The sequence below is a fragment of the Pan troglodytes genome, chromosome 6, assembly GCF_028858775.2.
Source record: "Pan troglodytes isolate AG18354 chromosome 6, NHGRI_mPanTro3-v2.0_pri, whole genome shotgun sequence".
Lineage (NCBI taxonomy): Eukaryota > Metazoa > Chordata > Mammalia > Primates > Hominidae > Pan > Pan troglodytes.
The window spans coordinates 7,692,595-7,704,326 of NC_072404.2; the positions used below are offsets into that span (position 1 = coordinate 7,692,595).

The 11,732-nt window shown below is 62.9% G+C and overlaps 1 protein-coding gene across 4 annotated transcripts in view; it reads left to right on the top strand.

The window, feature by feature from the left end:
• The window catches only part of ELFN1 (extracellular leucine rich repeat and fibronectin type III domain containing 1), an 82,039-nt gene extending 72,611 nt beyond the window's left edge, over positions 1 to 9,428 (top strand). For all 4 annotated transcript variants that reach the window (XM_016957005.4, XM_016957004.4, XM_054687322.2 and 1 more), the window contains exon 3: positions 5,779 to 9,428. In XM_016957005.4, the coding sequence (XP_016812494.4) occupies positions 6,072 to 8,558 (2,487 nt within the window). In that variant the 5' untranslated portion in view covers positions 5,779 to 6,071 and the 3' untranslated portion in view covers positions 8,559 to 9,428. The remainder of the gene's footprint in view (positions 1 to 5,778) is intronic.
• Positions 9,429 to 11,732: the final 2,304 nt, after the last annotated feature.

The window sequence follows — 11,732 nt, forward strand, 5'->3', positions numbered from 1 at the left end:
ATTGCACCACTGCACTCCAGTCTGGGCAACAGAGTGAGACCCACCTCTTTAAAAAAGTACAAAAGGAAGTTAATGTTTGTGAGAAACCACAAGCTCCCTGGGAGGAGTGGTCTTTACTCCCATTCAACGGAAGAGGAAGCAGAGCCGGCGCATCCCAGCCTGTGCGCAGCGTGGCCCGAGTCTGTCCAGTCCTGGCTGCTGGGCACCGCGCCGGCCCTGGGATGCCACAGCAGTGACCAGGACACACAGCTCCTGCTCTTGCAGTGGCAGGAGGAGCTCCAACATGAATTAAAAGTAAATAACCAAGCAGAACATCAGGGAGAGAGAAGGGCCAGGATTTAAACTAGGTGGGGGCTGAGAGTGAATTCGGGGTGCAGAGAGTGAATTTGGGGTGCAGAGCAGGGAGGGCTCTTGGGGCAACGCTGCTGCGTCTCGGAGTGAATGACGGGAGGGAGCTGGAGCTTCCCAGGCGGAGGGGCGGCTGGTGCAGGTTCTTCAGCCAGGAAGGGGGCGTGCACCAGGGGACTGGGAGTGAGAAGGAGGGGAGGCCGATCCGGTGGGCCCTGGAGATTGTGTTTGGAGGCCGGATTCTCCTCCACGCGTGGAGGACTGGACACCCTCAGGGCTGCGCGGGGCCGCAGGACCGCCTTGGTGGTTAGCGAGGCTCCCTCTGGCCGTGGAGGGAGAATGGATTGTGGGTGCCAGGAGACCAGGTGCAACCTTGGGCGTCGTCCCTGCCGGAGGTGGGTTTGGGCGGTCGTGGTGGGAGTGGAGTGATTCCAGATGCTTCTGCAGGTGGATTAGATGCTGCTGGAGTTGGACCAGGTGTGGGGGGAGGAAAGAGAGGAGTCCAGAATGCGGCGTCAACTTTTGGTGGAGGAAGGCGGCGGATGGTGAGGCAGGGAGATGCCAGCGGGGACGGGAGCTTGGAGCAGCCACTTAGACGCAACGGGGGAGAATCTTCAAGTCGGGGGCAGCCGAGGGCCTCAAGATAGACCGAGAGTCAGCTGCACAGAGACAAGAGCACGGGGCACAAGACCCCCTGGGAGAGCTGGGGAGAGGAGGCGGTGAGGACCGAGCCTGGCCTGGAACATGTGGAGTCGGGGGGAAGGTGAAGGAGGCTGGACAGAGAGGGCGGCGGCTAGGATGCTGGAGTGGAGAGGGCGGCAGGAGGGAGCCGGCAGCTTCCTGGGCCAAGGGCTGCCAAGAGGCTGAGCAAGACAACAATGGGCCCTGGCAGGGCAGAGGTCACCGGTGGCCTTGGTGAGAGCGGCTCAGAGGGCCCGAGGGGGGACGCCCGGTGGGGCGGGGCTGAGGATGGAAGAGGAGGTGAGGGAGGGGGATGGAAACCGCTGGCGATCCTTCCAAGAAAACCTGCTGCAATGAGGCAGAGGCTGGAAGTTACACAGGTCAAGTTGGTTTGTTTTATGGACGGTTCTAGAACTACGAGTTCCAATACGGCAGCTACTAGCCACGTTTCTGGCACTCCAGAGCCACAGGGGACCCGTGGCCACCCTGTTGGACAGCGCAAGTACAGAACCTCCGTGCATCCAAGAAAGCGGTGTGGGCAGGATGGCATTGCAGAGGGCTGGAGGTATCAGACCCAAGGGGTGCCCATTCCAGAGGGGCCACGGCCTCTGTGTCTCCCTGAGGCAGGAGGCCAGGCCCTGGGAGCAGGTGCAGATGGGCTGAGAGGAAGGGAGCTCCTTTCAGGCAGTGGGGAGCCACCCTCCTGAGGGATGCCTGTTGCCCTCCCTGGGGCCTTGTGGTCCACGCCCATGCGAGCCTCTGGGTCTGAGGCGGCAAGTGTGCTGAGGAGGGGACCAGGGCTGGGGCTGGGGCTGTGAAGGACAGTAACGCCCATGCGGGGTCTCCGCACCTGCCCTCCGTGCCAGCCAGCACTCCTTTCTAGAAATGTTGTTTAATGATCGGATCGCTGGACGTGGGGTGCAGCGGCAGGTGTGAATGTGGATCAGCGAGGGCACAGGCTGGCGGGGCATCGAGAGTGACGAGTGAGCGAGCCCAGCTGGAAAGGGCTTTGGGGGGGCCTGTGGTCTGTCCAGAACCTTCCTAGGTGATTCGGCCTTTCCCTGTTTCCTGTGCCAGGTCCGCAGCCTCTGCCCTTGGGGACTCCTGGACCCGGGGCACCCCCCGAACCCCTCCTAGCACAGCACCTGTCCAGCCTCTCCCCCCGGCCCCTGACAGGAGGCTGCACAGGGCTGACTCACAGTGTGACTTCAGACAAGTCCTTCGGTCTCTGTGCCTCAGTTTCCCCGCTGTAAAGTGAGCTGCAGAATGAAAACTTCGGGGCCCCTTGGGTGGGCATGGTGGCTCATGCCTGTAATCCCAGCACTTTGGGAGGCCAAGGCAGGTGGATCACCTGAGGTCAGGAGTTCGAAACCAGCCTGACCAATATGGTGAAACCCTGTCTCTACTAAAAGTACAAAAATTAGCCGGGCATGGTGGTGTGTGCCTATAATCCCAGCTACTTGAGAGGCTGAGGCAGGAGAATCACTTGAACCCAGGAGGCAGAGGTTGCAGTGAGCTGAGATTGCACCACTGCACTCCAGCCTGGGTGACAGAGCAAGACTCCATCTCAAAAAAAAAAAAAAGAAAACTTTGGGGTCCCTCCAAAGCTGGGGGCCATAGAGGGGGCAAAATCTGTGCCTCCTAAGGGGCTGCGGGCCCACCCTTCCGCCCTGGCAGGGCGCTGGCCACACTGGGGAGTCATGCCCACACGCCCTGAAGATCTCCCTGCCCAGGAGACTTGGCAGCGAGGCCAGGCTGGGGGTGGGGGGAGGACTCCCTGAGCCCCTGCAGGCCAGGCTGCTGCTCACCTGTACTCTGGGGTGAGAGAGGGGCCAAGCAGGAAGGTGAGGGCTGGACTCTGGGCTGGGGACGGCCTGCCTCCCTCATCACACAGGCTCCCCAGCCTGATGGAGGAGGGCTCAGAGCTGGGTGGGGAGGTGAGGCTGTGTTCCCAGCACCACTCCCAAGGAGTCTGATGCACAGATTCTTATACTCACAATGGGGGGAGTGGGGCATGGTGGTAAGGAAAGGGCTGGCAGGGGATGAACCAGGTGAGCCAGGAAGGGGGAGAGAGTGTGGCACCCAGCTGGGCCCTGGAGATGTCAGCCACCGGTGCACACTTAGAGCGTGTTTCCTGCATGCATGCAACATGCCAGACATACAGACCCCCGTGCACGTGTGAACATGAGGAGGAAATCTGGGGGGCTCCGAGCTGCACCACCAAGGTGCCACCCACACCTGCCTCCACCTAGCCCCAGACGCACCAGAGCCCCAGGCCTCGCTGCCCAGACAGGGCGTCCTCAGTGACACCTGCTCTGCCCAGTGCCCCAGTGAGCATGGCCTGTGCACTCATGTACACAATCACCCGCCCTGTGTACACACCTGTGCACACACATCTGTACACACACACAGACAACCTGGCACACACATACGAGGGCTCACGTGTACAAACACGTGTGTGGGTGGACGCAGGTATACATGTGTCCACAAACACACATGCACACACACACATGCACACACACACGTGAACCCCATGTGCATGCAGCCCTCCAGCCCTCAGCTGCGGGCCCAGGAGAGCCGGGGCAGCCCCAGGCCCCCAAGCCTCCTCCCTGTGCCTGTGGTGAGGGCTCTTAGGCCCTGTAATCCTCCTTACCTTGACTTTGGGTTATTTTGAGCAAGAGATTAAAGGTGATTACGATTGTGGCTGAGGCGCCACGCTTCCTATACGCTTCCTGTGCGGCCGCTGGCCAGACCTGCCCTTCCGGAGGCCGGGCACAGCCGGACGCCATCCGCCCCATGCCCTTGGCCCGCCCCCGGCCAGCACGCGCCTCTGCCTGAGACCTGGGCCCCCAGGAGGCTTGGGAAAGCTAAATCCCAGCATTGGCACAGGTTGTCTGGGCACGGTGCAGGGATGGTGGGGAGGGACGGAGGGGCTGGCGTGGGTGCGGGCTGGCAGGTGCACACGGCATGATGGTGACCAAGACAGCGCTGACTCCCGTGATGGTGGATTTCACATCCAACCGGACCACATGGGGACCCCATTTTTCCCTACCCAAGCAGCCCCCTGAGCCATTTTTGAGTGGGCCTAGCCAGGTCCTGCCCGGCTGGGCTTGGCGTCCCCTGGCGACTCCAGGCCAAGCCCTGGGTTAGCTCCCTGAGGCCCGCTAGGACCTCGTTGTAGCCCCCATGCCGTCTGACTTCTCCCTCTCTTTAAATCAGAAATAGACTCTTCTCCAGGAGCCGGAACAAAATTGTTCTTTATGAAGTTTCCAAAGGGAGGAAAAAACCCATTTTACATCATTATATTTTTTTTCTCTAATTTAAACCGCTTCAGTGCAGACTAGTTGCAAACGTCAATATCAGTGAAATACACCCAGCTGGCTGCCCGCCAGGCCACAGCTCAGTGACAGGGGCCGACTGTAAATCCACATATTAACAAGCAAACACACCCATTTCTCTATCCTGCAGGGAAAACACAGGCGGCCGGGAGGTGAGGTCGCACACCAGGGGCCCCCTTATCTCGAGGGTGGTGGGGGGGGGTCCATGGGGGAGCAGGAGCCCAGCGGGATGCCTCGCTCCCCGGACGTACCTCCAGCCCCGTCTGCAGGGTCCTTCCTGCCTGGGGCTTCCCCGCCTACAGCTCAGTCGCCACATCCTCTGTGTCCAGGCTCAGCAGACACTAGGGAGATGGAGGAGGCACCGTCCTGCCTGGACACCCTCAGGGTCCAGTGGAGGCTGAGGAATAGAGCAGAGGAGCCCGTATGGTGGTGGGGAGGATGGTGGGAGAGGCATCCAGCTCCCCCAGGGACCTCGGAGCTGTCCCTCTCCCAGCCTGAGGAGGATGTGTGGAGCCTGGAAATCCTCCACAGAGCAAGCAGTTCCCTTCCTTCCAGAAGGGAGGTGGCCCCTCTCCACCAAGGTGAGGTGCAGACAGTGCCAAGTCCCAGTGCCGGGTAGACACCCTCAGAGACCATCCAGCTGGCTCATTTGGGGAAACTGAGGCCCAGAGGGGGCACAGCGTGCCAGGGACACAGGGCGGGCGAGCTCAGACCGAGACCTGGCAGACACGAGTCCCTGGACAGGCCAGAATACCTCCCGGTGCCTCCCTCCCAGAGGGCTGGACAGGAGCCCGTGCCCCGGAAGGATTCTGTGTTGAGGGCTGCGGACCCTGCGGCGAGTGCGCAGGGTAGCTCCTACAGGCGGCTCCAGGGGCGTTGTGGCCGGGCCTCCTGGGAGCAGAAGCCCCAGGTGACAGGCACCGTGCCCAGTGAGGGCCTTCACACGTACATCCCTGGCCGCAGCCAGCTGGTGGAAGCCCGGTCACTCCTCAGCCAAGCGACTTTAGGTCCCAGTCCCCTGCCTCAGTTTCCTTATCCGACCGGGGTTGCGCCGAGAGTGAAATGGGCTTCAGGGACCTCGGTTCTGGGCTGTCAGTACCTTGAAACATGGCCAAGCAGGCAGTGCCCCGTCTATTTTGCTGATGAGGAAACTGAGGCCGAGAGCCAAGGAGACCCCTCCACGGGAGGGTGAAGCATTTCCTCCGCTATCCTGACCTGTCTCAGGACCCCCCAGGGGCTTCTGAGGAAGGAGCTTCTGTTTTCTTCTGTGTTTTACAGAAGAGATTCAGGGGGCTCAGCGGAGCAGGGACTCAGGCCACATTCGGATGCCGCCGCTGTGAGATGCCGGCCGTCCCCTGACCGCTGTCTTCTCTCTTGTCCCCTGACCGCTGTCTTCTCTCTTGTCTTGCAGCAGGAACGTCGGAGCAGGAGGAGTCAGTGGAGCCATCAGGACACCCAGGCCCATGGGGCAGGAGGCCTCGGTCACCACAGGACTGGGGCGGAAGACGAGAGGCGGCCGGCCGTGAGGGAGGCACCCTCCCTCCCCGCGCTTACGTCGCGCGGCCATGCGGTTTGGGACAGGACACCCCTGAGAGTGCAGGCACCTCCCCCTCCCGCCCCTCCATCCCTCTGGGGGCTGCCGCCCGGCCCCCCACCTGGTCTCCCTGGGCAGGCTGAATTGGGGCTCCCTGCAGGGCGGTCCCGATGGCCGGGCGTGGGTGGGGCGCGCTGTGGGTGTGCGTGGCGGCCGCCACCCTGCTGCACGCGGGCGGCCTGGCCCGCGCGGACTGCTGGCTGATCGAGGGCGACAAGGGCTTCGTGTGGCTGGCCATCTGCAGCCAGAACCAACCCCCCTACGAGGCCATCCCACAGCAGATCAACAGCACCATCGTGGACCTGCGGCTCAACGAGAACCGTATCCGCAGCGTGCAGTACGCCTCGCTCAGCCGCTTTGGCAACCTCACGTACCTCAACCTCACCAAGAACGAGATTGGCTACATCGAGGATGGCGCCTTCTCGGGCCAGTTCAACCTGCAGGTGCTGCAGCTGGGCTACAACCGGCTGCGCAACCTCACGGAGGGCATGCTGCGCGGCCTGGGCAAGCTGGAGTACCTGTACCTGCAGGCCAACCTCATCGAGGTGGTCATGGCCAGCAGCTTCTGGGAGTGTCCCAACATCGTCAACATCGACCTGTCCATGAACCGCATCCAGCAGCTCAACAGCGGCACCTTCGCCGGCCTGGCCAAGCTGTCGGTGTGCGAGCTCTACAGCAACCCCTTCTACTGCTCCTGCGAGCTGCTGGGCTTCCTGCGCTGGCTGGCCGCCTTCACCAACGCCACACAGACGTACGACCGCATGCAGTGCGAGTCGCCGCCCGTCTACTCCGGCTACTACCTCCTGGGCCAGGGCCGCCGCGGCCACCGCAGCATCCTCAGCAAACTGCAGTCAGTCTGCACCGAGGACTCGTACGCGGCTGAGGTGGTCGGGCCCCCACGTCCAGCATCCGGGCGCTCACAGCCGGGCCGTTCCCCGCCGCCCCCGCCTCCGCCGGAGCCCAGTGACATGCCCTGTGCCGATGATGAGTGCTTCTCCGGGGACGGCACCACGCCACTGGTGGCCCTGCCCACGCTGGCCACGCAGGCCGAGGCCCGCCCCCTCATCAAGGTCAAGCAGCTCACTCAGAACTCGGCCACCATCACCGTCCAGCTGCCCAGCCCGTTCCACCGGATGTACACCCTGGAGCATTTCAACAACAGCAAGGCCTCCACCGTGTCCAGGCTGACCAAGGCCCAGGAGGAGATCCGTCTGACCAACCTGTTCACGCTCACCAACTACACCTACTGCGTGGTGTCCACCAGCGCCGGGCTGCGCCACAACCACACCTGCCTCACCATCTGCTTGCCCCGGCTGCCCAACCCGCCCGGCCCGGTGCCCAGCCCCTCCACGGCCACCCACTACATCATGACCATCCTGGGCTGCCTCTTCGGCATGGTGCTGGTGCTGGGCGCCGTCTACTACTGCCTGCGCAGGCGGCGGCGCCAGGAGGAGAAGCACAAGAAGGCCGCCTCGGCAGCCGCAGCTGGCAGCCTCAAGAAGACCATCATCGAGCTCAAGTACGGGCCAGAGCTGGAGGCGCCTGGCCTGGCCCCGCTGTCCCAGGGCCCGCTGCTGGGCCCCGAGGCCGTGACGCGCATCCCTTACCTGCCTGCGGCCGGCGAGGTGGAGCAGTACAAGCTGGTGGAGAGCGCAGACACCCCCAAGGCCAGCAAGGGCAGCTACATGGAGGTTCGAACCGGGGACCCTCCGGAACGCAGGGACTGTGAGCTGGGCCGGCCGGGCCCCGACAGCCAGAGTTCGGTGGCCGAGATCTCCACCATCGCCAAGGAGGTGGACAAGGTCAACCAGATCATCAACAACTGCATCGACGCGCTCAAGTCCGAGTCCACCTCCTTCCAGGGCGTCAAGTCGGGGCCCGTGTCCGCCGCGGAGCCGCCGCTGGTGCTGCTGTCCGAGCCGCTGGCCGCCAAGCACGGCTTCCTGGCGCCCGGGTACAAGGACGCCTTCGGCCACAGCCTGCAGCGGCACCACAGCGTGGAGGCCGCCGGGCCCCCTCGTGCCAGCACCTCGTCCAGCGGCTCCGTGCGCAGCCCCCGCGCCTTCCGAGCCGAGGCCGTCGGGGTGCACAAGGCCGTGGCCGCCGAGGCCAAGTACATCGAGAAGGGCTCCCCCGCGGCCGACGCCATCCTCACTGTGACACCCGCGGCCGCCGTGCTGCGGGCCGAGGCCGAGAAGGGTCGCCAGTACAGCGAGCACCGGCACTCGTACCCCGGCTCCCACCCGGCCGAGCCACCTGCGCCCCCCGGGCCACCGCCGCCGCCTCCGCACGAGGGTCTGGGGCGCAAGGCGTCCATCCTGGAGCCACTCACCCGGCCGCGGCCCCGCGACCTCACTTACTCGCAGCTGTCCCCGCAGTACCACAGCCTGAGCTACTCCTCCAGCCCCGAGTACACCTGCCGGGCCTCCCAGAGCATCTGGGAGCGCTTCAGACTGAGCCGCCGGCGGCACAAGGAGGAAGAGGAGTTCATGGCCGCGGGCCATGCGCTGCGCAAGAAGGTTCAGTTCGCCAAAGACGAGGATCTGCACGACATCCTGGACTACTGGAAGGGCGTGTCGGCCCAGCACAAGTCCTGAGCCCCCCAAGACCGGCGACGCCCACTGGACCAAAAAGGATGCAGGATCCACCCAGAGACTCAGCACCAAACCCAACACACGCACACCACCACAGCAACTGTGACAGCGGGGGGCCCTGCAGAGGCGAGGGGGGAGCGAGTGGGGACAGACAAGGGGGACACGTCCCGAGCTCCTGTGGCCAGTCCTGGGATGCGCTTGTCGCCCCGGGTGGCACGTGTCCACACACACACACACACACACACACACACACACACACACACGAGGGACTTCGGAAAACTGTGTCTTAGGGATGGGGGGTGGGGGTGGGGATTTTTTTTCATTATCTTTCCTCTTTTGAGTCTTCTCTGCCTTTTCTTTTCCTCTCTATCTCTTTACTTTCTTCCTTTTTTAAAAAAATATAATAAAAGACAAGTTATTTTAAAAAGACATAAAATGCCATCCGTGGGGGGTGTGGCCGGTGTGGCCACCTCGGGGCCCCTCACGTGATCTCCTCGGTCCGTGGTTTTCTGTGGATTCTCTGTCCAGTCCGTCTCTTCATTGCCGCCTCCGGAGTCCACTGCAGAGGGGCAGAGTGAATGCCGGCGGCCAAGTGGCCTCCGGGACAGGTCCTGGAGCCCTGCTGGACTCAGGGTGGGTGGAGGCTGTGCCTGTGGACGGCCGGGGTGGCCGGGACGGCCAAGGGCTGGGAGGCACGTCCCCTAGCCCAGCCCCCATGTACACTGTAGTCGTTCTATTGTACAGAAAAAAATATTTCTATATTTGCAATGTTTGCTGTAAAATGAGAAAGAAAAAAAAGACTATGTCTACTAAAAAAAAAAAAAAAAGACTATGTCTACTTAAAAAAAAATCTGCAAAGGAAAAAAAATCAAATGCTTGTTTGTCCTGGGTTTTTACTGTGGGTTTCAGGGAAAGAGTTGAGGTTCCTTTTATGTCCCGTTTAGGGGGTGGTTTTATTGATTTTGGCCTTGGGGTGGGGACACGCTGTGCTCTCTTGGCTAGAGCGTGGTGTGACCAGGGGGGTGCACGTGGGAACCCTTGGGAGGTGGGCGGCCCGCACTGGGCTGGAGTGTGTCTGAGAGCCGGTGTGGACAGGGTAGGCGGGAGCCAAGCTCAGGTGGCGGCGGGAGGACGGGCGGGAGCAGGGTCTTGGTGTGGTGGATCCACGGTGCGGGGCTGCTTCTGTGTGTGTCTGGCTGTGCGTGCCAGCGGGGTGTGTGCAGAACCCAGCAGCCGAGGGGGTGTGAACGGGCCTGGGACGCCCAGAGGCTCTTGAGTGAGGTTCCGGGTGAGTTGATGGTGTGGGTTTGCATGTGATTGAGCGTGAGCGTGAGGTGGTTGGAGGGTGTGTCTCTGTGAGGGCGGGTTCCCCTGCTGTCGCCAGAGCCCCGCCTACAGGAAGTGCCCAGAGACCCCTAATTCTTCGGCGGTCTCTCAGGACGCCGAGCCCAAAGCCAGACCCTGCACTGTAGCCCCCTCCATATGCATCTCACCCACCACCCCTCCAGACAGCACGCCCTGGTGTGGGCCCCCGTTCTGAGTGAATAAGAGGCTGGGGTCCATGTGGGACCAGCACCAGGTTGTTTAGCATCCCCAGGGGAGGATGGAGAGAGTCCCTGGCTTCCTGCTGCCCAGAGCACAGGGTGCCCCTCATCCCACATACAGGAGCCAGAGTGAGACGCTGAGGACGAGACTGGACTCCCAGGCCCTCGAATCCACCTGCCAGCTGAGTGGGGGTTTTGTACCCACCCCAGGGAAACAGCCCCCAGCCCTGCATCCCACGCAGAGCTGCCTTTGCTCAGGGGGAGGGCCCTGTGAGGAAGGGGAACACCTCGCCCTGGGCCCCTCCCTCCCACGTGGCCCCGGGGTCCGGACACCTGCCTGATGCCGGGACTGCCGAGTCAAAGCTCCCTGTCACCCCTGGATGGCCCCTCCCCTGTCCTTCCTATAGTCCCGGCTGCTGAGCCCCCACCCCACCCCTCCATCGACAGCAGACCCACCCCACTCTGAACTCTGGCACAGACCCAGGGAGGGAGGAGGCTGCGACTGGAGCCGGGTCCCAGAGGCAACAGGAACCCGGGAGACTCCAGGGCAGGAACCGGAGGGATGAAGCCAGTTTTGAGGCTCTGATGGGTCCCCCAAGAAAGGACCCAGTCTCAGTCTGACCCAGTGGGGGACAAGGAGGGATGGAGGAAGGGCCAGTGCAGGTAGGAGCAGAGGCAGCCTCTGCTTGCATGCCCTGGGTGACGGGAAGCTCACCCCTCTCCTCTGTAGCTGTCTCCAGCTTTCGGGACCTCCCTTACAGCACAAGCCCAGGGGGCTGTCCCCCAGGGGTCACAGAACTGAGGGCCCACCTGTCCCCTCCAGGTCAGCCAGCCCGATCCTGCCACCTGCACCCCGGTCACCCCACCAGGGACCTGAGAGTGTGAGGCCTGCTCCAGGGGTGCACGCCCAGGTGGGCTCCACGGGCACCCTGTGACTCAGCCCTCCAAAGGGGGCCATTTCTGAGGACGCTGCATCACCAGCTCTTCCCCGTTTGACTCAAGGTTTCCGGCCAGCCCGGGACTCTCAGCCCTGGGCAGCTCCCTGTCCTCCATGAGGGGTCCCGGGAGGGCATGAGAGACCACTGGAGACCACAACGCCAGGCCCAGGGGAGAGGAGCGGGGACCAGGAGCGGGTTCCAGGGCTGACGGGTGGAGGCCCAGAGAGGGCCCCAACCTGCCCAAGGTCACACGGCAACTCGATGACAGTCTGGTCATGGGACAGAGAGGTGGCCAGGCCTTCTCAGCCCGCTGCTCCCTTTCACTGAGGAGCAAAGATGGGCTATTTATAGGAAATGCGGGAGAAGGGCAGACACAGAAGAGAGGCGCCTGCCTTGGGAACACCCGGCAGCTGGCCAGGAGTCAACGGCCCACAGAGGAACAAGGGAAAATGGCAGGCAGCGAGGTGCGGGGTCCTCAACAGCCAGGACACCCCGCCCGGGAGCTCAGCCCTCCTGGAAGCCGCGGGGCTTGGCTGCGAGTGTCTGCGAACACCCAGCCAGTCCTGGGACAAAGAGGCCCGAGTTCCCGTGCCCTTGCTTGAAGGTGTCATGGTGGGGGTGACAGGACATAAGCAGGAGGAGACACACACTTAGGAAGCGGCTACTGTGTGCAGGGCTCTGTGCCAAGCTCTGTG